Consider the following 25,291-nt stretch of genomic DNA (forward strand, 5'->3'; position numbering starts at 1 on the left):
GTTTATTCAAATCCCAACACACAATCTGGTGTGTTACCTCTCTTCAATTCTTGAACTCAAGCAGATATGCCTAATGGGTCATTATCCCCGTGCCCACTTTGCACTATTTGCAATCAATTATCCGAGATCCTCTGGATACATTTGACATGCAATTATATGCTGTGTCCGTTAAAGTTGAAAAACAGTGCTTGCAGGAAACGACCACTCCCTCACCCATTTTTGGTTTGCGCAGATCCCTGCATCTTGCTTCTTTTACTTTTTCGGCCGAGCACGTCAAAAGACGATCTATTTTCTATGAAATACTGAATGGTGAGAGTTTAAACTCTAAATTTAATGCTAAATATTTTAGAAAGAAAAAAAACTAATTATATGGTGCACGCAGAAATATACCGTCATATTTGTAAATAGGTGGAAAAGGAAATCAAAGCAAAAGTGTAAAATTAAAGGAAATTCTTTTTTATTTTTTCAAGGTTTAAATGTGCAAGATTGCAGAAATGAGAAGAGCAATGCTTATACCGACGCCATTGGCCGTGATTTGTCCTGCCAACCCGGAATATATGGAGCCTTCCGAAACTTCTGGAGTAGAAACGCTAGGTGACGCACTACTTGGAGCAGGGAAAGGGGGTTGTTGTTGGGTGAGTGTAGTTGCAGAATGTCCTGGAACGGGTGCTTCAGAGGATCCCTTCGTAGAGCTAGGATTACCCGTATCGCTTGGATGGGTTTCAGTCGATGGTGGGTTTATTGGTGTTGATGAAGTTTGTGAAGCTGACGGTGTAGCCGTCGTTGAAGGTGGTGCTGGTAAAACAGATGTTAATGGTGGTGCTGGTGTTCCCGCGGATCCAGATGTTTCTGGCGGTGTATTTGTAGTATCTGGATTATCCGGTGTACTTGTCGGAGTTGTCTCAGTTTGAGAATGTGCTTGTGGCTCTGTTCTGGTCACTTCAGGGGCAGCGGTGCCTGAGTTAGTTGGTTTAGTTGTATCATTTAGTTGAGACGACTCCGGACAGGTTGTCTCTGTCGAGGTGTCCGTGACCGTAACCTCACTGATATGACACTTGTTATCGGAACAACTTGTAACTGTAACTACTGCCGTCTCCGTCTCACTTGTTGTAATTGATGGCGTTGACTGTGGGACTGATGAGGTAACAGAAGGAGTATAGGTTGAGGTTGGCTCACTTGAATCAGACCCTGTACTACTTGTGGTTGTTGGTAAACAAGAATAAGGTGGTGTTTCAACAACAACCAATGTACCATTAACATAGCCGCCTTCTAAGTTGGTGGTACCAATGAAAGTAGTGTAAGACACAGTAGTGTCACACCTTGAGCCTGCTTCAGTTGTAACATACACATTACATGTTGGTGGTGGAGTTGCAACAATCACTTCAACGCTGGTTACCATTCCCACACTCTGGGGAATAGTGTATGTGATTGTAGTAAATTCACAGAGACTATTTTCAGTTGTAGTGATGGTGGTGAAAGCGTTGCTTGGAGTGGTGGATATTACAGCTGAGCTTTGGGTGCACGTGTCAACTGGGGTAGAAACAATAATGTCGACTGACACAGTAGTTATGGAGTCAGTACCCACAAACGTAGTTGTGGTAGTTCCAGTGGATGCACTACAGTTCGTAGCATCAGTGGTTGTTGAAAAAGTAGTAAACGATGTCAAGCATGAAACTGGCGGAGTGAAAATACTAGTTACAACTTCGACATTGCCGGTGCCAGAGATAACAGTCGTTGAGGAAATAACAACGGTTGAGATTGAACATTCTGAGTTTTCTGTTGTTACTGCTGTAGTAGTAAATAGGGTCTGAGTTTCACTTGTTAAACTGTTTGTAGGCTCAATTGATGAAGAAAGAGCGCTTGGTATAACACTAGTAATTCCGCCTGTGGTACTGGTTAAAATACTAATGCTAGTAGTATCAGTCAGGCTAATACTGGAGCTAGATGTATCTGAAGATGAAATTCCTCCTGTTCTGTTAGGTAAAGTTGAAAGGAAGGATAAACTCGATGAACTAGCCAAAGCGCTTGGAACTATTGCAGGAGTTGTAGAAGTGGATGCAGAAGTTGATTGGCTGAATGGTTGTAGTGACGATAAAGTAGTTGTTAATTTTGTACTAGATAGTGTACTAGATGGCGTATTTGATGGTGTGCTAGATGGTACACTTGATGGTGCATTTGATGGTGTGCTGGATGGTACACTTGATGGTGCACTTGATGGTGCACTTGATGATGCACTTGATGGTGTGCTAGATGGTGCACTTGATGGTGTACTTGATGGTGCACTTGATGCTTTTGATGCACTTGATGGTGCACTTGATGCACTTGATGGTGCATTTGATGGTGTGCTAGATGGTACACTTGATGATGCATTTGATGGTGTGCTGGATGGTACACTTGATGGTGCACTTGAGGGTGCACTTGATGGTGCACTTGAGGGTGTGCTAGATGGTGCACTTGAGGGTGTGCTAGATGGTGTACTTGATGGTGTACTTGATGGTGTACTTGATGGTGTACTTGATGGTGTACTAGATGGTGTACTAGATGGTGTACTAGATGGTGTACTAGATGATGCCGAAATTAAAGTGTTGGATGTGAATCTGGAGCTTAAAGGAGTACTTGATACAATGGAAGGAGGATAAGTTGTTCCAATATATATAATTTCGTTAGTTGTGGTAATTGGACTTCCGTCTTTTCCTGTAATTGTCACCTGTTCAAATCTTGTTGTATTGAATGTAGAACCCCAAGTAGTGGTAACTGTTGGAAATGGAGGCCTGACTATGTAAACATAGGTAGATGTTGTAACTTCACCAAGGCTGTTGGTTATTACTGAACCTGTTGAAATAGTCTGATAGCTAGTGCCTGTGATAAACGAATAAGATGTGGCATAATAAGGAATATAAAGAACCACTTCGTATCCAGTAGTCTTCCCCTGTGCAACAATCGCTTGTGTCACTGTAGACGTTGTGGACCCAGTGTAGAGAGAGTAAACAGATGTTGGAGATGGATACACGTTGATCATTTCCCAATCTGAAATTTCCGAATTGTAGTAGTATGAAGTAGTTGTAGCATACGAGCTTCCCCAGAAGCTATAAGTTGTCGGAAAAGTACCAACAATTTCCAACCAAGATGAATTTCCACTCGTTGTTGTTCTAGTTGTTGGTGTTGCACCGGTAATAAAATGAGTACCTCTTCCTGGATAATAGAAGTAAATTTGTGAATAACCATAGAGATTACCATCCGAGTCCGTGGAGGTAACAATTAAAGATGGTGGAGCCTGATATGGCTGGTTTGTACCAGTGTAAAAGACAGTTGTTGATCTGCTGACAATATACTCTTGGATATATGAGCTAGTAGTTGCAACACCATTGACTGTGGTAACTGTGTACGTTGTATAGGTTGCTCCGGATGCCCTAGCCCAAGTTGACCGTTCTTTGAAGATGGAGGCAGGAGACATGAGTACCCAACTGGTACCTATTACTGTAGGGTAAGGGGACATTGTTGGGGCGTAATTGTCTGGATAAGTTATTACTGTTGATAATGGTGGTCCATAAACATATTTAACTGTTGTAGAAGCACCAGTAGAAACAGTGGTCGATAAAGTGTTATAATCACCGGCGATATAACTAGTCTGTGGAACTTGAATGAAAACTTGGACAACAGTTGAGGTACCAACAAGTCTCGTTATTGTATATCTTGTATTTTGAGTATAGTAAGGGATTAAGGTTGTTGAATATGGTGGTATGTCAATACTAACAATTTGGCCGGGAACCAGTCCACCTTGATAAGATATATAGCCCGTTGTAGTATAGGTATGGGAATCCGTATACGAACCTTGATGATAAATTGTTGTAGTTGCAATATTAGATGGATATATGATTTCTTCAACAACAATCGAAGACCCACTAGCATCAGTTGTAACATAGCTCACTGTTTTCGAAGCTGATCCAGAAGTGACCCAACTTGTAGAAGTAACAAATGTAGTACTGACAACCTGCGGTGTACAATTGTTTGGAGAAGATGATACCTGATACAGATAGTTACCAACATCACCTGAAGAACCTGAAGGGGTAGTGACCTGAAAATTCATAGACCCAGCGGAAATGGCATTGAGGTAGACAACTCTGAAAGGATATAGAGAACCTGCTTCTAAGTAAACCCATGATGAAACTTGTGTGGGATCATCGGAATTAAAGGCTTTGGATGAAAATATCAAAGGGGTGGTACTGCCAGGTGTTAGGTTGCCCGTGCAACAATCATAAGCAGAAGTACCTATGAAGGCCATAACACCATCATCAACATTTTGAATATCAAACTGATATATACCAGATTCGGGTGCTGTAATAAAAAAATTAGATCGTTTAGTTAGTATCATAGTTTAGTTGGGGGGGGCATCGTCATTAGGATGAAATAAAATTGAATAGTTTTTAGCTTGCAATGTTTCCAGTATTTATGTTAAGACATACCTTTGAAATAACCATTTGCTTCCATAAGAAAATGAGAAGTATCCATATTGACCCCAAATAGATTTGTAGTGCCACCATTGAGGCTGAAAGACAAGGCACCTTGATGATTGAATGATCCAATAACGGAGTTAGTTTGGTATCCGCCTTGGTAAAAGCCATTGCTGGATATCAAAGCAGGTTGATTAGGAGGAACAGAAAACATTCGACCTGTAGCACCCTGTGCAGTTTCAATGTCGGCCCAATTACAACCTTGTAAAGAGTCGACGATAGCACCTGATGTAGCTGCATCTGCAGTTATTAAGTGCAACAGAAAATATAAAAGTGAATAAATAAGACGATGAATTTGAAGTTTCATCTTTATGCTTAGTGGCTTCTTCTTGCTGCTTCTGGTTTAGTTTAACGATCAAAGCAAAGGTTGAATGTTTCTGGAACTTCCAAGCCAAATTATAAGAATTCAGGGTTTATTTATATGAAAAATCCAGGTTTACTCTTTACCAATGTTCCAGTGATAATTTTGGTTGGGCATGGCGTTAATTGCTTCTCATGAATTCCAATTGGACTTTGACAAAAAAATTGGCTTTTGCCAAGTAAATCAACTTTCGCCAGCTTGAAAAAGACGAATCATCAAACTATATTTGTGTCCGTGAACAAGGCGCATTCTTACATTCCATAATTCTCATGCACCTCGGCATTGTTTTTTCCAGAGTAATTTAATCTTCCTGCAGATCTCATGCATCGAATTTCATCATTATCTATACGGTGAATATATTTGTTTAAATTTACGATTGTATGCAAAATCCCTCAAGCCCCAAAACAAAATCCCATGCTTATGATTACTATACTTTCTCTAGAGTTAGAAAATAGCATGTCCCCGCCCACATAAAAATGTGTCCCTACGCAGGCCCTACTTGGATAGAGCAAATCAATAGAGCCTATAACTCTGATAAGTAAGTAGTATGTAATGCACCTAAAGTGCTTTGGACTGCAAAATCAGGAATTCTTGTTTAGCAATAACTCCGCCAAAGCGTTTAAGCAGATATCCTCGTTTGCAGAGATGTATTTCTTTCTTGATAACACAAAGTTGCTATAATTTCCCATTTGCATATCGGTGGTCTTGATCTCCACAATCGAGATGATTGTCTAGGTTATTTGGATCATCTTACCCATATGCATATAGAGTAATTCATATTATGGATAGTGCAAGAAAACGCAAATCTTTTGTCTATTATATGCACCAAGCGTTATTATGATCGTGGGAGGTGCTAGGAAACTCAAATTTTGAATCCACCTTTTGCAGCTCGCGTGCATGATTTCGTAGATCTATTCGCAATAAACCGAGGAGACGCAACATCAAAATATGTCGTGGACTCGTTAATATTTAGTTTTTTCTTTAAATTCTAGGGATGCTTTAATGTGAGCAAATGAGCAAACACTCAAAACAAAAACTAATGGACCACTATTTAGTTGTTGTTCTATCTAAGTCTACTCACGATTTCTAATTGCTCATTCAATCAATATGGAAACTTTCAAGTGTATGTAAAGCATAAAAGAAATTTTTTTGAATAATTAGAAAAACTATTATTAAAAAATCTATAGTATATATTTTTTTTTTTTTTTACCGAAGGAGAAAGAAAAGAAAAAGCATTGCAGGAGTCACGTGACCAATCTATTTCTCTCTAGAGGGATTGTTTGAGTAAGAGAAAAAATCGACAAGGGTTTATCTTAAGAATAAATAAGTGAATATATAGAGTAGATATAGGGGGTAGGATTGGATAATAAACGTTGCATTTATAAGTCGCTTCTAGTGACAGTAGAGACATCCAATGGTTCTTCAGTTAAGGTCTTTGGGCCAGAGAATGGTTCACAGGATTCTCTTCTAGAAGATCCTGGTTTAGGGATGTTACCGCTGGCAAAACCGTCCAAAATCTTGATGACTTCCTCCTTAGTCTTCAAGTCTTCATAGAAATCGTCGTTGACTTGAATCATAGGAGCATTGGAACAAGCACCCAAACATTCGACTTCTTCAAGGGAGAACAACCCATCTTTGGAAACTTCACCTGGTTGTAGCTTCAACTTCTCCATGATTGTTTCCATCACCTGGTCGGAATTACAAATTTGGCACGGAGTGGTTGTACAAACTTGAATATGGTACTTACCAACTGGCTTCCTTTGATACATGGTATAGAAAGATGCAACTTCATAGACTCTCATTGGTGGCATATCCAACAATTTGGCAACATAGTTCATAGCACTGATGGAAGTGTAGCCAATTTGTCTTTGTGCTAGATCTAATAAAGGCATGCATGCTCCCTTCTTGTATTGTGGTGGGTATTTCTTTATGATTACTTCTGCTCTTTTTTTGTTTTCTGCATCAAACTCAAATGGAACATCTGGATTGTTTTCCTTGGTGTTTCTGTGAACAGCCAAAATATGAGAAGATCTTACGAATCTCGCAGATGGAGATGCCACTAGTCTTCTGGTGTTGTTTCTAATTACAGCGGAGAACATTGACTTATAGAGCCTCTGGATGTGATGGTTTGTTCCTTGTCTGTCTCCAACAAACTTCTTAGCTTCTCCTGTCACTAAAAACCTCTTGCAAATTCATGTCGACGAATGGATAGCCGCGAAATTACAAGGACCCCAAAAACTCCGTGCACCGTACTAGAGAGATAAAATCGAAGAAAATTACCATGGGAGAAATAATGAAACCTCGAAAAAATACATAAAAAAAAAATCACCTAATACGGTAAAGAAAACGGATGCGCCACGGGTAGGTGCACGTGAGCGCCACAACTTGATTTTCCCAAGGAACTTATCAGTCAACAGGATAGATGACTGATTAGGTACCACATTTCTATAGCAACTTTGAGATTTTTCTTTGTTGGTTTGTCCTCCCCACACCTATCAACACAAACAGTTTTTTCAACATGGCTCCTAAATATGGGATTAATACTAGACTTGTTAAAGTTGTGAATGACGATCATAACAAGGCATCGATTCCACCAATTTATCAATCTACGACATTCAAGGCAGACTCGATTGATGGGTTTTCAAACTCCAAATACGATTACACAAGATCCGGCAATCCGACCAGAACTGTATTGCAGAAACATCTAGAATCGATCTTTGATTGTAAGTTTGCATGGGCTGTTAATTCTGGCATGGCATGTCTTGATGTTATTTTAAGTGCTCACGTTAAACCTGGTGAAGAGGTTATTGCTGGTCAGGACTTATATGGTGGTTCTGATAGATTACTTCATTTCTTTGAAAAGAAATCAAACTTGGTTATTAAGCATTATGATACTACTAACTTGTCATTGATGAAGAAAGTCATAACTCCTAAAACTAAGCTTGTGTTGTTGGAATCTCCAACTAACCCTTTAATCAACGTTGTCGACGTTAGAGCAATCACCGATCATGCCCATAAGGTCAATCCAGACTGTGTTGTTGTTTTTGACAATACTATGATGACTCCACTGTTGATGTCTCCATTAGAATTGGGGGTGGATATTCAATACGAATCAGCAACAAAGTATTTGAATGGACATCATGATATAATGGCCGGTGTTCTGGCCACCAACAACGAAGAGATTGCGAAGAAACTATTTTACGTTATAAATGCAACTGGTTCTGGCTTGGCACCTTTTGACTCTTGGTTGCTAATTAGAGGTTTGAAAACCTTGTCGATTAGATTAGAGAGAGAACAAGAAAATTGTAGGAAACTAGCAAACTACTTGGTCTCCAAAGGCTTTAAGGTTAGATATACCGGTTTAAAGGATCATCCTCAATATGATTTGCATAATAGCCAATGTAGAGGTCCAGGTGCTGTATTATCGTTTGAAACGGGTGATCTCAACTTCTCTTCGACAATTATTGAACATTGTGAAATTTTCTCTACAACTGTTTCATTTGGCTCGGTCTCATCTCTTATCTCCCTACCTTTGAGAATGTCACACGCATCGATTGACCCTTCTGTTCTGGAAGATAGAAATTTCCCTCAGGATCTAATTAGAATCTGTACGGGTATTGAAGATATCGAAGATTTAATCAATGATTTGGATAACGCTATTAGAATCGCAACTCGAAAGTGTAATGCTAAGTTATAGAAGAAAACCAACAAAAAAATAAATAATTCAGGGGAAGAATATTTAAACATTTTTATACTTACAATATATTTCAACATATACTTACTATTCTTTTTTTTCCTTTTTTTTATAGTTTAATTTGATAAGACCCGCTTTATATAAAACAACAACATAACCATGAGAATACAGATCTGTTCCGCCCATTATTTCCCGTATCATAATCTTCAAATCCATCTTGTGTATATCTATTAGCATAATCCCCATTTGCTAATAAACCAGACCTTTCATTAGCAGGGCCACCTGCCGAAACTGCACGTGTTTTGGCTGTCTTTTTTTGAAATTGGCCATTTGAACGCGTCCTTTTATTCTTACTATTGATATTATTATCATTGTAGTGAGTGTTATGGGATTGATGATTTGCATCTAATTGTTGTGTTTGTTGAGTGTTTGTATGTCGGACACCAGAGCCATACCCATTTAAATTTATCTTTTTATTCTTGTTCCAACTCCATCCTTGCCCATCGTTTAGTCTCATCCAATCATACTCATAATGCTCCAAGTCCAAATTCTTGAGCTCTTGTGCAGCCGAGTTAATAGTTGCAGAGTTTGATGAGAACTGGCCAGGAAATTGTTTCATCGTATTTGAAGTCAATTGAGAAATCGCCGTCGCTGTGGAATTTGCTGACTGAATACTACCTTCACTATAATTTGGGTTTTCAATCTCATCTAGTATGCTCTTGAATAGATTGATATAGGTTATATAATCAGGATCTTCATCAAACTTCAAATTTCTAACTTGCCGTACGTATTCACCAACCTGTAAAGGTAATCCACTGCATAATTCAGATATTGGAATTCTTTGTTTCTTTTCACCAATTTTTTCATACTTTAATTTATTTGTCGGTGCCTTCAACCCTTGCCATGGCAACTGCCCTTTCAAAAAATAAACAAAAACATTACCTAGACTCTCCAAATCATCCCTTCTAGACTGCTCTCTACCCAAGTGTGTATTTATAGACATATACCTCGCCGTACCACTTAGTGATTTCCTCTCTCTATATGGAATATGCACATGGGTAATTGGATCTCTATATTGTTTTACCATTCCGTAATCCACCATGTAGATTGTGTTGTCAGCAGTTGTTGCACCAATCAAAAAGTTGTCCGGTTTGATGTCTCTATAAATCATGTGATTTTCATGTAAAAATTGCAACCTCTCAATCATTTGAATAGCTAATCTCGAAACTGTTGGGACGGAAAACTTTCTGCCACACCATTCAAATAAATCCTCTAGAGAAGGCCCCAATAACTGAATGATCAACACATTATAATAACCTTCCTGTCCAAAATAATATACCTTAGGTATACCATTTATAGACAAGTATCTATGGCGTTCTCTTTCGTAGTTCTCGTAGTATTTCTTAATGGCATTGTTTAATATCTTATATGCTCTAAATTCATCCTTTAGCTGTGGTGCTTCACTCTTCCTTGACTCAAATTTGATGGCGATAGGTTGATTGGACCTTAGTAAATCATATCCCTTGAATATAATACCAAACGATCCTTCTCCAATTTTTTGTGCAATTTGGTAATGCGATGCAATTATGTTTCTATTTTTCCCGGTACCAGAAGTTTTAGTACTATTGGAGTTAGTTGTGTTCACATCCATACTATTGTTATTGTTATTATTGTTATTAATGTCAGCATGCGTGCCATTTTGATTCCTAATAGGACGCCCACTAGATGGCATATCGATAGCAGAATTTGTGCAACTCTCTGACGATTTGTGCGCTCTAGCCCGTTGATCAAGTTGTGAATTTGCTGTATGTTGTTGTGTGGACATCATATGATAAGGCTGCGAATTGGGTGGTAATGTATTCTGCTCCCTTGTACAACACAAAAACAGCTAGTCGTAATTTATTTTCCACTATGTGTCGTATTTAGTGACAATTGTTACCTTTATCTCCAAGTAATAGCTAGGAATTTGATAGCCCAATTTTGTGAAAGTTACAGACTGATGCTGGTTTTGCAGACATTCTCATCTCCAGCAGAAATTGCAAACTCGAAATGGAAAATCGCTGGAGACGCGGAGATTACAGACAATGTGCCAAACTAAAGAATCGATTCTGTTTATCTTATTTATCTAGTGGGTGGGATAACATACTTTGATTTTGCTATATACTACGTGCTGGATTGTTAACAGCCATTATTTCTTTCCCTTCTTCTTCTTATTCTTCTTCTTTTTGTTGGACGATTTTGTTGCATTTACAGGAGTCTCTGATGAAGCAGTAGTCTCTTGGGCGACAGATTCTTCGTTGTTTCCATTCTCTGCAGTACTACTATCTTCACTTCCTTCAGCAGCTTCGGTACTTTCGGTAGCAGGTTCGTCAACAGGTTCTGGTGTAGCCTCAACAGCAGGTTCGTCGACAGTTTCAGCAACAGGTTCTTCAGCAGTAGGTTCTTCAGCAGTAGGTTCTTCAGCAGTTTCAGCGACATGCTCTGGTGCAGATTCAACAACAGGTTCGTCGGCAGTTTCAGTGACAGGTTCTTCAACAGCAGGTTCGTCGACAGTTTCAGCAACATGTTCTTCAGCAGTAGGTTCTTCAGCAGTAGGTTCTTCAGCAGTAGGTTCTTCAGCAGTTTCAGCGACATGCTCTGGTGCAGATTCAACAGCAGGCTCTTCAACGGTTTCAGCGATAGCTTCAACAGCAGGTTCTTCAGCATTCTCTTCAACAGTTTCAGTGACATGCTCTGGTGCAGATTCAACAGCAGGCTCTTCAACGGTTTCAGCGATAGCTTCAACAGCAGGTTCTTCAGCATTCTCTTCAATAGAAGGAACATCATCATCTATCACAAATGAGTCATTCGTAGCAACATTTTCTTTACTTGGTAAAAATGCCTTCTTATCTTCATTAGCTGGAGATATCAATGTTTCAGCAATATGCGAGCTTTTAGTAATATTAGAGGTGTTAACAGGAGTATCTTCAGACTTGATATTTAATGATTTAGACTTTTGTACTAATAATTCAGCATCATTAACATTCTTTTCTTCATTCACAGTAAAGCTAGGGTCGAGTTTCTTTGCTCTTGAAATAGATTTAGACCTTAAAACATCAAAATAGTTATAGTTTTTACCATTACGAACGTAATTCAAATCTTCGTCATCATCAATCTCGAAATGACCAGCGCTTAATTCCTCACAAATGTCATTTAAAAATTCTCCAAAAGATTCTGCAACAACAAATTTAGTGTTATAGTCTCTACCAAATAAAATAACCTGGCCCCACTTGCCTGCTGCATTAGGGTTAAGATCAATTGCAATATTATTACCAACATTATCCTTCACAAATGGGATCCACAATGGATCGTAGTAAATTTCATTAATATACTTAGGAGGACACGAGCTTTGTGGACCAAAGGCACTACTAATCACACTAGCGTCTTTCTTTTCAAACTTTTCATAGACTTTTCTCCAAATATTGGTTTCTGCAGCAATGGATTCAAGGTCCATCAACGGGTAACTGAAAACTAAACCTCTTGTTTTACCCATGGAGACTTGTCCATCATGGATCTGGTAGCTATCTCTGAAAGCAGCTGGCAAATTGATATCTAAATCATCCTCAAATGCATTTAAATCATTTGCAGTTGCACCACCTTGGATATCATCTGCCAATTCAGGGAATTCCCTGTCCAACCAATCATCAATAGCTTCCCAGATATCGACAATGTCCTTTTGAGGTTGTCCGTTTTCATAGTTTCTAAGCTCAATCTGGGAATCATTGTGTAATTGAGAACGCATTCCTGGGCGATATGGGATCTTGGAATTTGAGTTGTCAGCATTTGAAGATGTGCTATTTTTAGAGTCAGAAACAGAAGTTGAATTAACCTTGTTATTTTTGTTGATTAGAGAGACAGATGAACCGTTCTTTGAACCTGTTGGAGTTGAACGGTTTGAAGACTTCTTTTTGCCCTTCTTATCATTACTTCCATACTGTGCATAGTGGTCGTTGGTGGTGATGTTGTGGAAAAACTCCTTGATATTTCTGAATATACTCATGATGGATCGAGAGGACCTACAGATATACCAGTGCCACTGTGTATCGAGAGAAGAAACAAAAAGGAACAGGGAGAAAGTGGGGGGAGAAATAAAAAGAGCAACGTAGCTCAATAAACGTTATATTTGGGGATACACTACCATATTCAAAAAATTTCCAGCAGTGGCCAAAAGAAAACAACGAGAACAAAGAAAATAATAAAATTGGAAAATCTGGAAACGAAAAATTAGCCTCGAATTCAACATTTTCCTCTCGACAAAAAGCGTCTCTGGTTAAACAGTCTTGCTGATGGATCCAAGTGAGGCACATGGTACATTATGGCCCATCTACTTGGGGGGATTATAACGTGCCTTACGGTTACTTTGGGTTCTCTGATAAATGCACAGTGGATACAAAGCAGTTAAAGAAAGAGAGAGAGAGAGAGAGAGAGAGAGAGAGAGAGAGAGAGAGATAAAGGCCAAGAAAGTCGTGTGTAATCAGGATTCACTTTTTCCCCATTAGAACATCCAGAAGTGAATTCTGTGTACTCTTTTGATTCCTGAAGGCATTCACACGTGTCTTTGGTCTCGCATATGTACGGGCTCTTCCCCGCTGACTTGTACTCCCCCTACTGGGATTTGGTGTAGTTGCCTTCCTCACAGACTCGGGGAGAGGAATGTCAAACAAGGCAGATCTAGTTTCATGCTCCGCTTCTTCTTCTTTTTCAGATTCAGAGTTAACAGCGTAATCGCTGGTTCTGGTTCCTTTAACCGGTATTTCTCCAGCAACCCTGCTCGACGACGCCTTTGTGCTCTGTGCATTGAACAGCACAGGCCCAGCGGTTTTGGTTGCTCTATCTGCTGATTCTCCGCTTCCTACTCTTTCTTCAACCGTAGACGATCCAGTGTTTAACTGTGTTTCAATTCTTATTCTTTTTGCGAGTTCCCTAAAACTTTTCTTCACGTCTTTGACACTGCCAGTGTCCAAGCCCTCAAAAGTATCCGAATCTTCCTCAATGGTGAGTTTCTCTAAAAGGTCAATATGCTCTTCCTCCTCCGTTTGTACAAACCTATTCAAAATACTCCTTTCTTGATCATGTTCAACAAGATTTTCAAGTGTTTCCGATACTTTTTTTTTTGTCAGCAAGATTAGGTCTTGATCATTGATCTTATCGTTGATCATTCCTAGTATGTTATTTTCTTCATCTTCATTAGCAAAACCTAACAGATCCTCATTGTCGTCATTAACTTCATCATCAATATCACTTTCGCATTCCCCCTTATCAACCAAAAGTTTTCTCCCATTGCGGCCCTGGTATTTCTTCTTTTTGTAAAACAATACAACATCATTTACGTTAGCTACTTTACCCACAAATCGATTTGAGAAATACCGAGGGTTCTCAACTTCGTATCCACCAGAATACTCGACTCGCAATCTAATTAGAGGTAGCGGAATATCTGCTTCTGTAACAATACCTTCTTCAAACAGTTCGACATTGTTCTCTTTCCATACAGAATTGGCCTTTTCAATCATCAATTCAACCTGCATCATCAAAAAGTTCAAGACTTCTTTTTTGTTTGAGCTCGTAGCACGCAATCCTGTCCTGCTTAGTATCACATCTTTCATTACAAATGGACGAACAGTTTTCAATTTTATAGGTTCTAAGGAGAAGTCCTTACCCTTTATGCTTAAGATATACACATGTTTGTCCAACGTTTCCCCTTCAGTTAGAGATGTAGCAATGGAAGAACCAGCCTGCAAAATGTATGAACCAGTAATGTCATTTCTCATGGCAACAGGCCTGCAATCATGCTCATGTCCCCATAAAATGAAGTCCAAAAACGTGGGCAATGATGTCTCCTCCACCACTTTCACACCTGGCCGATGAACGTGGTTCTGATGGATACACATCAAATTGAACCACTGGATGGTGCCGTCATCACCTGTATCTGGTTCCAAAAACTCTAAATTGCCGCTGGCCATTGTTTTCATCAACCGCTCCTCTCTGATACTATGCAATCCATACAATGCTAGATTGGTACTTCCCTTGTTAAACAAAAGTGGACAAATACTGATTTGCTCATTATCTATGACTCTTCCAAAATGGTTCAAAAGACCGCTCACACCCAAAACGTCCAAAGGTGATAACAACTCTTCACCTGTTGCATCATCATGGTTACCACTGATGGCATATAACGGCATACCCACATTTACATTCATGTCGTACTCAGCAGGATACGTGAAATGTTTTGCCGCCATCGCATCACTGGGATCCGACACCAGTTTATATTCAATAGGTTTATCACACCAGCAATGTTCTCGTAAAGATCTCATGACATGGTAGTATGACTTTTTTGTAGGTGAGTTAACATGAAATAAGTCGCCACCTTGCAAAATAAAGTCGACATCACGTTCCCTTCCAATGGATAATATTTCTGCAAATGTTTTCCAAGAATCATCGCCTCTTATTTGATCATTCTCCATATATCCAACATGATTGTCCGTAGTTAAAAGAATGCGGAAAGTGTCTGGTCCTGGTTCAATGAATGTCACTTCAGGCATCACGAGATAGCCACTCTGGTTCGTTAGTTTGTACCCGTTGATACCATGTGCAGTTGTAGATCAAATGAAGAATTTCATGTTGAGCATTCGCACAACGCGATCTACACTAATTGCTGATAGAGTAAGCCTATGTGATAGCATGGGTGCCATTGTCCATAGAGTACACAATGCATTATAAAGGGTATTTGTCCATTGTATCTACGAGTCTACTCTGGATAGTAAACAACATCTCTGCATAATATTGTAACTCGTTTGAAGAAACGTCTCCATTCTAACGGATCCCCCAATTTACGAATAAATTCAATCTTTCTGGCTACTAGGTTATCAGCAACCTTATCAACGACAATATCACCAACTAGCCGACTGTTGTAATCGTCAATGAATTCAATCTTAAACCGTATTACACCCTCGTACTTTTTGTTGTTGATCACTTCCTGCGTCATTTGCTTCAATTCATCATCTTCGTCGTCCTCAATAATATTTAATTGAACTAACGATTCAGTCAACAAGGAAATAATCGTGTCCAAAGCGGCAAAAGAGAAGAACCTTGTCATGTTATCAGCATAAAGTTCTGGATGCTTTCTTATCTGTTCTGTGTATTTCGAGATCTCTTTATCAATTGTTTTATGACGAGTGTTCACATCAATATCATCTTCTTGTCTGTAAAATTGCAAAATTGCAGGGTCCATGGCGATTAATTCCAGCTCTCTTTGGTGCTTTAAATCGCTTGTGTTTTTCAGCTTCTTTCTTTTGCTACTTTCAGTGTATGGCTGTTGTGATATAGAATAATTATCAACATGTATCTTTGAACTATCGGTTAAATCATCAACAATGTTGATATGCGTAGGTTGTGTATCCATGCGTCTCTTACTATTACTCTTCTGTGTATTCGAGTATTCAGTAACCTTTTTGAACTCATTGTCACCCATGTTAATATAAAGATTTACCAGCAACCTGGCAGTTAATTTATTAGGATCTTTGCACATACCTCTAGAGTCTAGCAGGCCTCTATCTTTAAGCATCCATTGATGTTGTTTGATTTTTTCTATACTAATCCGATCCTTCACATTTGGGACAAGGATCTTCCTCAGTAAGCTCAGTGCACCTAGATCTATCTTATTCCAAGGACTAACTAATATTTCTCCCTTGTTTCGAACAAAGTAGGCATAATCACTGTCTTGCATAACAGGCATTTCCCATGCAATTTTCCCTGTGAGTAAAACAAATAACACAATTCCACATGACCATATGTCACAAAGTGCTGGGTCATAGTTCTCAGTCACAATCTCGGGTGCTGCATATGGGGGTGATCCACAAGGCTTATTGCATTTTCTCTTAGGTCCGGTCTTTTTCTGAAAAACCACAGCCAATCCAAAATCCGTTAATTTCAGATTACCACGTAAGTCCAAGACCAAATTTTCAGGCTTAATATCTCGATGTGCAACACCTTTAGAGTGTAAAAAGGAAACGGCATGTATAAGCTGCGTGAAATAAAAATGAGCAACATCTTGATCCACACCTAAGTCGGGCTCAATCTTATCGAAGAGTTCTCCATTTTCAGCCAGTTCTAATGCTATCCATGCCCAATCACTGTTATATGCAAAATCGTACATCTTAATAATATTTTGATGCGGAACCTGTCTTTGGATATATGCCTCTCTTGCAATTTCTTTCTCTGACAGGCCCTTTTCCTTTGCAAATGGAAGATATACAAACTTGATAGCAACATGCCTTGGATTTTCACTCTTTGTTTCTGCAATTTTCACTATTGCAAAACCACCATGGCCAATGGTCTTCCCAAGTGTCACCCTTTTAATCGGAGGCAAGGGCGCCATTTGAGACAAACGGTAGTTCTGTGATAGAGACATTTAGGATTACAATTGGAATCGATTTTGGTACCTATTTCAGCCTATTGTTCAGTAAAACCAAAAAAAAAAACATACACGTAACAACATGAATATGTTGATCCGAAATGAAAACATTGGAAATTTATTCAGCCTCACCGCGTGTCTCTTTGTTTTAAAGTTGTTGGTATTTGTCTGATATTGTCATCACTTTCAATATTCCAACGGAATATTATTGCCTCTTTCATATTAGAAAGGAGATTTTAGGAATGCATAACGTTATTTAAAATTCTTGTAAACCTATATAAGAGTCGGCTTTATATTAATAATAACAAAGTTCAAATGACGACCTCTGCGAGATCTACAATCCACGAGGAATCAACAGGACGGTACACAGAGACTTCACCGCATGCAAGTCTACACAGATCAATGTCAGATACCCTAACCTTTTTCACCCCACCCATATTTTGGTGTATAATTTCAAGCCATTTTAACTTAGAATCCAGCTCGGCTTGATCACTTGGTTTCACATCGAGTACGATAGCAGTATGATCGGGTGCACCAAATGTCACAGTACGTTGCGGGTATTTGAAAACACAGGTTTTGAACTGCAGAATATCTCCACGTCTTATTTCATCGCTAACTAATGGAAGGGAGACACTTGGCATCTTTCCCTCTTGTCCCTTATATGTCGCAATTAAAGCACCATGCTTCAGACCGGTAGAAACAAAAGCATACTTCCCACAGGACTTCTCCAAGGCATCATGTGCTAAGGTCCAACATTCACCATCTCCAACAGTTTGACCTTCTTTGACCTCACACCAATTGGCAACATGCTCACCAAACTTTTCATGTCCTTCAGTCAGTTGCTTTTTAGTAGCAGTTGGAGGCGGTATAAACTTGGTTTCAGTGACCAACGTACTCTCTGGATTCGAACAATCTTTCTTCCAAACTAGCTTCAATCTTAGAGTAGCCAAATCAGACAGTCTGAAAGCATAGATTTTGAACTCTTTAGGCCCGACATATCCATGACTCAGCTGATAATTTAGGCCTCTCAACTGTTTCGGCAACTTGGATACGTCATCGGTTAAGTACCATAGAGATTCTAGTTCAAGATCAATGTTTGGTTCTCTCCATGCAGTTGCCCCCCTTGGAGGCGGAGCAATCGGTGCTTTAGCTCTCGATGGTGGCGGGGTTGGTGGACTTGGACTGGATGTGACCGAAGCTGATCTTCTGGAAGGAACGGTCGATGATGGCGATATTAGCACATCTGTCTTCTTAGCAGGTTGTGGTGGAATAGGTTTAGACTTCTTCGAAACTGATGCTTTGATTTCATGTTGGGTCTTCTCTTTATCGTTTGCCAATGCTGGTTGTAAAATCGAGTGCGGTTTTTGAGAAGCTGGTCTGGTTGGAAGAGGTGGACGATCTTCATCTATACTAATCTCATTCGTATCTAGGTCAGGAGAAGAATCTGTGTCCGAATTGAGATCGGTTCTTTTCTCCCTAAGTGCATTTTGGATTGGGTATGAACGGAGATCGGAGTTTCTACGTCTCAAACTAGTGTATCTGGAGTCATCATCGCTATCTGACTCCAAGTATTTTTTAGAAGAGGTTTTCAGTTTATCCTTCATTTTATTGATTCCACCAAGTGCCTGTTTAGCCAGTGGAGCAGATTTTTCTTTGGCTGAATGGAGCAATTGGCTGGACGATGAAGTTTTTCTTTCATATCTAGGTTGGACGCTTTCACCTGGAGCCGATCTATCACCAGTACGGTCATATCTCGAAGATGAAGAGTTCCTGGACTTTCTATAGTTATCAGTGACATGAATAGACCTTTCGTCTTGCTGTTCATCTTCGTATTCATGATCGACATCACTATCGGGGAATAGAGATGTGGGAATTTCCCTAGAACCAGAGGGCTTACTGGAAACATCCCTTCTTCTTGTGGGTAATGGTGGTGGTACTCCATGATCAAGAGAATGCTCACTTTCGGTTTCTTTCTCTAATGATGCTTGTCTCAAAATCGGTTTTCTGGCTGGAAGGGTTGGTGGTGCTAACTCGTCGTTGTGTGTGTCCTCTTCATGTTTTCTTGATGATACACGTGGAGGGAGGTTCCTCTTCGGTGGTGGTGGGAATATGTTCTTTTTAAGAGGAGAACGCATACCCTCGGCAAAATCCATAGTATCATTGGCATTACTTGGATTGGAACTTTTCAGTGGTGAGGCCGTAGTGGGGGGAATTGATGCTAACCTGAAAGGTGCCACTTTACCCCTAGCTTCATTTGACAGAATAGCAGCTTGATCTCTCTTTGGTGGCAAAGGATAGTTTTTAGTTATCCCTTTCTTGAAAGGACTTGCAAAGTTTTGCCTCAGTTGGTTTCCTGAACTATTTTCTCCAGTTTGCTCAACACTGTCCTGGGTGTCCCTTTCTTCATCAGAACTGAAAGCGTCAGCGGCAACACTCATTGTAATTGCACGAGAAGGCTCCTTTCTAATTGAGGTTTCCGCTTCACCCAAATTAACACTTTTCAAACCACCCTTTAAAGATGCAACGTTAGATTCGTTGGCATTGGTATCATGTGCAGAGTCAGGTGTTAACACTTGGTGGTTTACTGATGCATTAGAGGCTAAGTTGTAACCATTAACGTTTGGTTTTTTCGCAGGTACAGGAGGTAAATTCCTCGGTTTGGGCTTGATAGGTGGAGGTGGTCCCTTTGACATTGGGGTCTGTGCTGGTCTTGGAGGGGAAATTAAAAGAAGCTCTATGGAGATAATATAACAATCTCTTCCCATCTGTCAAGTTGCATGCATTTATGCTGGTGTGCGAATTTCTCAAATTTGTATTAGGAAGGGCGCCGTTAATGAATTTCACAGACAAGCGTATTTTGGGAAGCTTCTTACTACTTGATGTTTAACTTTTCTATTATTGAAAAGATCCTCTAGTTTTTTAACTACTTGAGCAAAGTGAGTTATAAATTAGATCGACGAAGAGATGTATCTGAAAAGGAAAATGTGGAATAGCTTAATCCTAATGATTTTTTCAGTCAACTCATTTTTCAATTTAGCAAATGCCCATGGAGATCACCATATAAACTACAATTCCAAGGAAGAGTACAACGAACAGATACCTCCAGAGTTTGAAGGATCATGGGAACGCTGGCACATGTTCCATGAACACCAGCTTGATGAGTTTACTCCTGATGTTTTCTTTCGGATTCATGCCGTTTCAGAAGGACAGAACGTTCTCACGTCCAACGATATTTTGAGGATGTACGGTTTACAGAGGGATGAGATTGTTGGCCAAGGTGACGGTATGGGAGGCCACGACGACAGTGAATTGGTGTCCCCACAACTGAAGGACAAGGTGGTGTCTACGGTGATGAATCTGATGGATAAAGACGGAGATGGCACTATCAGTTTGGACGAGTACTTGAATTTTGCGACAGATGGGGGTGAGTTTCCCGATTTTGGGATTGGTCCTGGTCATGAATATGATTTTGAAGAGGAATACGAAAAACACCATTGGCTAGAATTTCATGCAAACGAAGATCCTGATATCAATATTGTCCATAAAGAAGATGTGGAGCACGAGCTTCTTCATCATTTCCATGAAATCGAACACGACGATGAAGATATGCATGAGAATCCTAATGGAAAGAAACACAATGTACGTAAACCAATATTAGTCAAAAATATCCCTCCAATGTTTCAATATTAGCTGATGATGAGCAGCCTAGTTGTATAAAATACATAGTTATTAGAAAGAGCTCTCAATTGCAAGATATTTCCTTCTACTTTCCTTTGGATAACTTTTAGCCACAGTTGACTTTTGTGTTGTTTGGATAGATGACATTAATATTCTGAAAAACAGAAATGTCTTGGTTCTGCTTGGCTTTAAGCACTTCCAGAAATATTTGTTTTCTTATAGCTAGAAACTTTGTTTCATGGGTGATAGAGAGTCCGCTGTGGGACTTTAATCCAAACACTGCAACCACTTGAGGGAAACAAGTAGAGACAAAAATATAATCATTGGTTCTATGTGAATTAACAGGGGATTACCAATCCATTCTTGAGTTCAAAGAATAGTCATAGATTTCTAAATTTGAGGCAGCAACAGTTTTATGAACACATTTAGAATCGTAATGTATATGTAACGAAAGTGCTTGGTGCAAGAAAATAGGTTGGGTTTTTCAACGGTGAGTAGAAACTATTTCTTTCCTGTCAGCAATAATATCTATTCTTCACGACTTTGAGAAAGTTTAGCCTCTACCTAAATCTCTCGTGGATTACAGATAAACTGGAAGGTTTATTGTATGAATATTGAAAACACATAGAAGAAACAAAAAAAACTTTTCCCTGTTGGACCTGTGACATGTCAGATATAAGATTTCAACACATCATGGTTAGTTACGCATAGAGGAGTTTCGAAGAGTAAAAGATCTATCTTTTGTATAGATCAAAAATTCCTTTATATCACATCAAATAAAACAATCACCACGGATGATATTTTCATTATTTTGCAAGAGCTGCGTTATTTATACAAAATACTTCCGCATTTCTAAGGAAAGTGTGAAAACAAGTGGTGGGGTGTTCTTTTTTCTCATTTCACACTCCAAGAAGCTGTATCTTTGCTAAAACCTAGATATACGTCACTTGCTTGAGTTTTAATTGTGTAAACCAGGTTAACTTGCAAGACATAAAATCAATGGTTACGATGGGCTAAAATAAACCTACTTAAAATATTTGTAAGTAGTAATTTGACGATACAAAATTCCTGTCAAATCATAATTTGAGTGACTAAAGTTTAATGAATAACCCACCATGCGGTCACAGCTTTAAAAAAAAAAAAGCAATATTGTTAGGTTAGTGAACCAAAGTCTCATCCAACAACTTTTTTGTACCTGAAAATGAAAGGATGTTTTATTAAACACACTTATATAATGAACACATAAAAAAGACATACAATAAAAAAAATAAGAAATGTTGATAATGAAAAATAGATATTACTGAATAGAAAAACAAATTATAAAGATGATTAAAAGTATGTAATCAAAGAACTTAGAATTCGTCATCGGAAGAAACGTAAGCATCACCTAATTCCTTCTTCTTCTTCATTCTTTCCTTCTTTTTCTTTCTTAATTCAGCAGAAGATAACTTAGCCTTCTTCTTAGTAGCAGCGATCTTGTTACCCATAGCATCGAACTTGTCTTCTTCATCTTCCTTCTTGGATAATCTTGGACCGGAACCTTGACCTTGGACCCAGTTGTGACCAGATGGAATCATTTTACCGTTGTTAACAGCCCAGACTTCTTCAGTCAAGTTCTTGGTGAATTCAGCAGAGTGAGTAATGATAATAACACCACCTTCGAATGCCTTCAATGCCTTAGATAATGCACCTAAAGAATCTCTGTCAAGATAGTTAGTTGGTTCATCTAAAACAATCAAGTGAGGTCTTTGCCATGTACATGCTGCTAAGACCAACTTAACCTTTTGACCACCAGACAAACCTCTGATTCTAGAGTGGGAAACTAATTCTGCATCTAAACCTAACATAGCACAGTGATCTTCAATTTCCTTTCTAGTCAATGGTCTGAATTGACCAGAAGCTAAAGCTTCCTTCATATCAACTTCAGCAACCATCTTAGAGTGAGATTCAACTAATTCACCTCTTGGTAACCAAGCGTTATCAACAGATAACATTGGAACCCATCTTTCAGACTTCATACCAATGTTTTCACCTAATAAGAAAGAACATTCATATTCGTAAGTGTTCTTGAACTTTCTTCTGGAGTGAATACCTGCAATTCTTCTTGGAGTACCTTCAATCTTGAAAATCTTGTTCATAGCTTGTTCATCGTTTTCGTTGATTTGTCTGGAAGCTCTATCCATAGTTTCTCTATCTTCACCAGTTTGGAATCTCCATTGGATATATTCAGATGGAGTCTTGTCCAAGTGGGAGTCAATATGTGCGAAAGCGTGTTGCTTGATGTAAGCAATTCTACAGTTTTCATGGACGTAAACTTCACCAGTTGTTGGTAATAATTCACCAGTCAAGACGTTAATCAAGGTGGACTTACCAGCACCATTTGGACCAATGACGGCAATTCTAGAAGATAAGGAACATTGGAAGTTAATGTCGGAAATTTGTGGCTTTGCAGTACCTGGGTATTGGAAGGACATGTTAGAGACCTTGACAATAGCCTTTTGCTTGGTCTTAACACCTTCTAAGAAACCTGGTTCTGGGAACTTGAATTCAAGGTCAGAAGCACCAATTTCTTCATAAGCCTTAGCTGCTGGGACTCTCTTGATGAATTCAGAAAGGTTACCCTTGTACTTTCTTAACTTGTAACCTTCATAGTGGATAATGTATTGGGTGGTTCTGTCTAAGAAACCAGAGTCGTGAGAGACAGTAATAGAGGTAATACCACAAGTGTTTAAGTAGTTGACTAACCAGTCAACGTTAACAACATCTAAATGGTTAGTTGGTTCATCCAATAATAGAATATCAGCATTCTTTAAGACAGCCTTTGCTAAAGCTAACTTCATCTTCCAACCACCAGATAATGCAGAGATTGGTCTGTCCAACATTTCTTCGGAGAAGCCGAATTCTAACAACTTAGCTCTAACGGTTTCTCTGTCACCACAATCACCTTCAGCGACAACGTAATCGGTGGTTGGGGTGTCTGCGTGGGTACCATCGATATCGTGTTCAACGTAAATGGTTCTACATTCATCTTGGGATGGGAAACCTTCAACTTGACCGTTAGCAATAGCTCTCATTAAGGTGGACTTACCAGCACCATTTGGACCACATAAACCATATCTTCTACCTCTCTTTAGTCTTAATTGAGTCTTGTTTAACAAAATCTTAGCACCATAAGCAAGGGAGAATTCACAGTTACATAAGTCTTCACCTTCATCATCTTCATCTTCCCAAACTGGTGGTTGAGGAATGTTGTCGACAGAGGTCTTTCTGAATTCTTCAATGATATCCTTGGATTCCTTTTCGTGTAAGAAGATGGTCAAGAAAGGAGATAAAGAAGAGCTCCATGCTTGTGGATCAATCTTTCTTTCATCAATCAAATCACCTGCAATAGCAGCAACATAAGATTTAACAACATTGAATCTTTCTGGAGTGTTTGCAGTTAATTTTTCCAAAATATCCAAGTTGACCTTGACATCACCGGCGTGGGAGATTTCTGGAATGGAATCATCTTCTGGAATAGCACCAACTCTTCTTAAAGTGTTTAATGCTCTATCAGTAACAGATCTAGCTTCTGGATCTGCAATAACGTCCAAGTTAGCCTTCAAAGCTGGGAACAACTTAGACATGAATGGGGTGATGACTTGAGGATCATCGACTAACTTACACATGTTGTCGATAATAACAGCAGACTTTCTCTTAATAGAGGTATCTCTCTCAGCCAAACCTCTAGATAATAATGGGGACATGATGGATAAAGCAGCAGTTGTAACTTCAGAGACAAAGGTAGTTGCACCTAAAGCGTGGACGGTTTCTGGAACTTCCTTAGGGTTACCAATAGAAGAAATCAACTTTGGAATAAATGGTTCAATATCCTTGTTTTCAACAGTTGCAGTACATTTGGTCATACATTCAGTTGCAGCCTTCTTGACATCAACCTTAGTATCCCACATAGCTTCGGATAAGACTGGAATCAATTCAATCATTCTCAAAGCCAATTGGTCCTTTGCAGTTTCAACAAAGATTGCGATTGCAGATAAAACTGCAACCTTTTCTTGCCATTTAGAAGTGGTTGATAATCTTTCAACTAATCTTGGCAAGATATCCTTGATAGCGACAGGAGTGACAGCTCTAACTAAAGCGTTCAAAGCCTTAGAAGCGACATCTCTAACAACAGCATCCTTGTCACCGGTTTTTTCAGCAACATCTTGAGTTAAAGCAATGACATAAGGTTCAACAGATGGTGCCAAGTCGTTAGCCGAAGCAATGTGTGCGACTGCTTCTAAAGCGTTAGCAGCGGTCTTCTTGTCCTTGATAGCCTTCTTTAATTCAGCAAAGAATTCGACTGGGACATCGTGTTCAATGATTTCACCATTCAAGAATGAGGAAACATTGGATGCAGCAGCATCAACATTTTCAGGGGTAGCAACAGCTAACTTATTGAAAAGTTCAGCTAAAACTTCAACAGATTGCTTTGATTCAGCAGCAGACATGGAGATGCTTTATGACAAACGAAGGAAAGAAAAAGAGAAGTAGAGGAGAAAAGAAAAAACAAAAGGGAGGAGTAGAAAAAGTACAATCAAGCAAACAAGAAGAAACAA

General features: G+C 39.2%; 10 protein-coding genes across 10 annotated transcripts; 2 read left to right on the forward strand and 8 right to left on the reverse strand.

Moving 5' to 3' along the window:
- Positions 1-472: 472 nt before the first annotated feature.
- Positions 473-4,372, reverse strand: C5L36_0B06140 (uncharacterized protein; the record flags this gene model as incomplete). Its single annotated transcript, XM_029464985.1, has 1 exon — positions 473-4,372. The coding sequence occupies one exon, from the start codon at positions 4,370-4,372 to the stop codon at positions 473-475; it is 3,900 nt and encodes a 1,299-aa protein (XP_029320844.1).
- Positions 4,373-6,251: 1,879 nt separating this feature from the next.
- Positions 6,252-6,971, reverse strand: C5L36_0B06150 (uncharacterized protein; the record flags this gene model as incomplete). Its single annotated transcript, XM_029464986.1, has 1 exon — positions 6,252-6,971. The coding sequence occupies one exon, from the start codon at positions 6,969-6,971 to the stop codon at positions 6,252-6,254; it is 720 nt and encodes a 239-aa protein (XP_029320845.1).
- A 419-nt stretch (positions 6,972-7,390) lies between these two features.
- Positions 7,391-8,569, forward strand: C5L36_0B06160 (uncharacterized protein; the record flags this gene model as incomplete). Its single annotated transcript, XM_029464987.1, has 1 exon — positions 7,391-8,569. The coding sequence occupies one exon, from the start codon at positions 7,391-7,393 to the stop codon at positions 8,567-8,569; it is 1,179 nt and encodes a 392-aa protein (XP_029320846.1).
- Positions 8,570-8,702: 133 nt separating this feature from the next.
- On the reverse strand, positions 8,703-10,394 carry C5L36_0B06170 (uncharacterized protein; the record flags this gene model as incomplete). Its single annotated transcript, XM_029464988.1, has 1 exon — positions 8,703-10,394. The coding sequence occupies one exon, from the start codon at positions 10,392-10,394 to the stop codon at positions 8,703-8,705; it is 1,692 nt and encodes a 563-aa protein (XP_029320847.1).
- A 360-nt stretch (positions 10,395-10,754) lies between these two features.
- Positions 10,755-12,605, reverse strand: C5L36_0B06180 (uncharacterized protein; the record flags this gene model as incomplete). The annotated part of the gene is made up of 1 exon (XM_029464989.1): positions 10,755-12,605. One exon carries the CDS (start codon positions 12,603-12,605, stop codon positions 10,755-10,757), a length of 1,851 nt encoding a protein of 616 aa, XP_029320848.1.
- A 481-nt stretch (positions 12,606-13,086) lies between these two features.
- On the reverse strand, positions 13,087-15,144 carry C5L36_0B06190 (uncharacterized protein; the record flags this gene model as incomplete). The annotated part of the gene is made up of 1 exon (XM_029464990.1): positions 13,087-15,144. One exon carries the CDS (start codon positions 15,142-15,144, stop codon positions 13,087-13,089), a length of 2,058 nt encoding a protein of 685 aa, XP_029320849.1.
- A 206-nt stretch (positions 15,145-15,350) lies between these two features.
- C5L36_0B06200 (uncharacterized protein) lies at positions 15,351-17,012 on the reverse strand (the record flags this gene model as incomplete). Its single annotated transcript, XM_029464991.1, has 1 exon — positions 15,351-17,012. One exon carries the CDS (start codon positions 17,010-17,012, stop codon positions 15,351-15,353), a length of 1,662 nt encoding a protein of 553 aa, XP_029320850.1.
- Positions 17,013-17,326: 314 nt separating this feature from the next.
- Positions 17,327-19,780, reverse strand: C5L36_0B06210 (uncharacterized protein; the record flags this gene model as incomplete). Its single annotated transcript, XM_029464992.1, has 1 exon — positions 17,327-19,780. The coding sequence occupies one exon, from the start codon at positions 19,778-19,780 to the stop codon at positions 17,327-17,329; it is 2,454 nt and encodes an 817-aa protein (XP_029320851.1).
- Positions 19,781-19,979: 199 nt separating this feature from the next.
- On the forward strand, positions 19,980-20,705 carry C5L36_0B06220 (uncharacterized protein; the record flags this gene model as incomplete). Its single annotated transcript, XM_029464993.1, has 1 exon — positions 19,980-20,705. One exon carries the CDS (start codon positions 19,980-19,982, stop codon positions 20,703-20,705), a length of 726 nt encoding a protein of 241 aa, XP_029320852.1.
- Positions 20,706-22,045: 1,340 nt separating this feature from the next.
- On the reverse strand, positions 22,046-25,183 carry C5L36_0B06230 (uncharacterized protein; the record flags this gene model as incomplete). Its single annotated transcript, XM_029464994.1, has 1 exon — positions 22,046-25,183. The coding sequence occupies one exon, from the start codon at positions 25,181-25,183 to the stop codon at positions 22,046-22,048; it is 3,138 nt and encodes a 1,045-aa protein (XP_029320853.1).
- Positions 25,184-25,291: the final 108 nt, after the last annotated feature.

Source organism: Pichia kudriavzevii, chromosome 2 (genome assembly GCF_003054445.1).
Source record: "Pichia kudriavzevii chromosome 2, complete sequence".
Classification (NCBI taxonomy): domain Eukaryota; kingdom Fungi; phylum Ascomycota; class Pichiomycetes; order Pichiales; family Pichiaceae; genus Pichia; species Pichia kudriavzevii.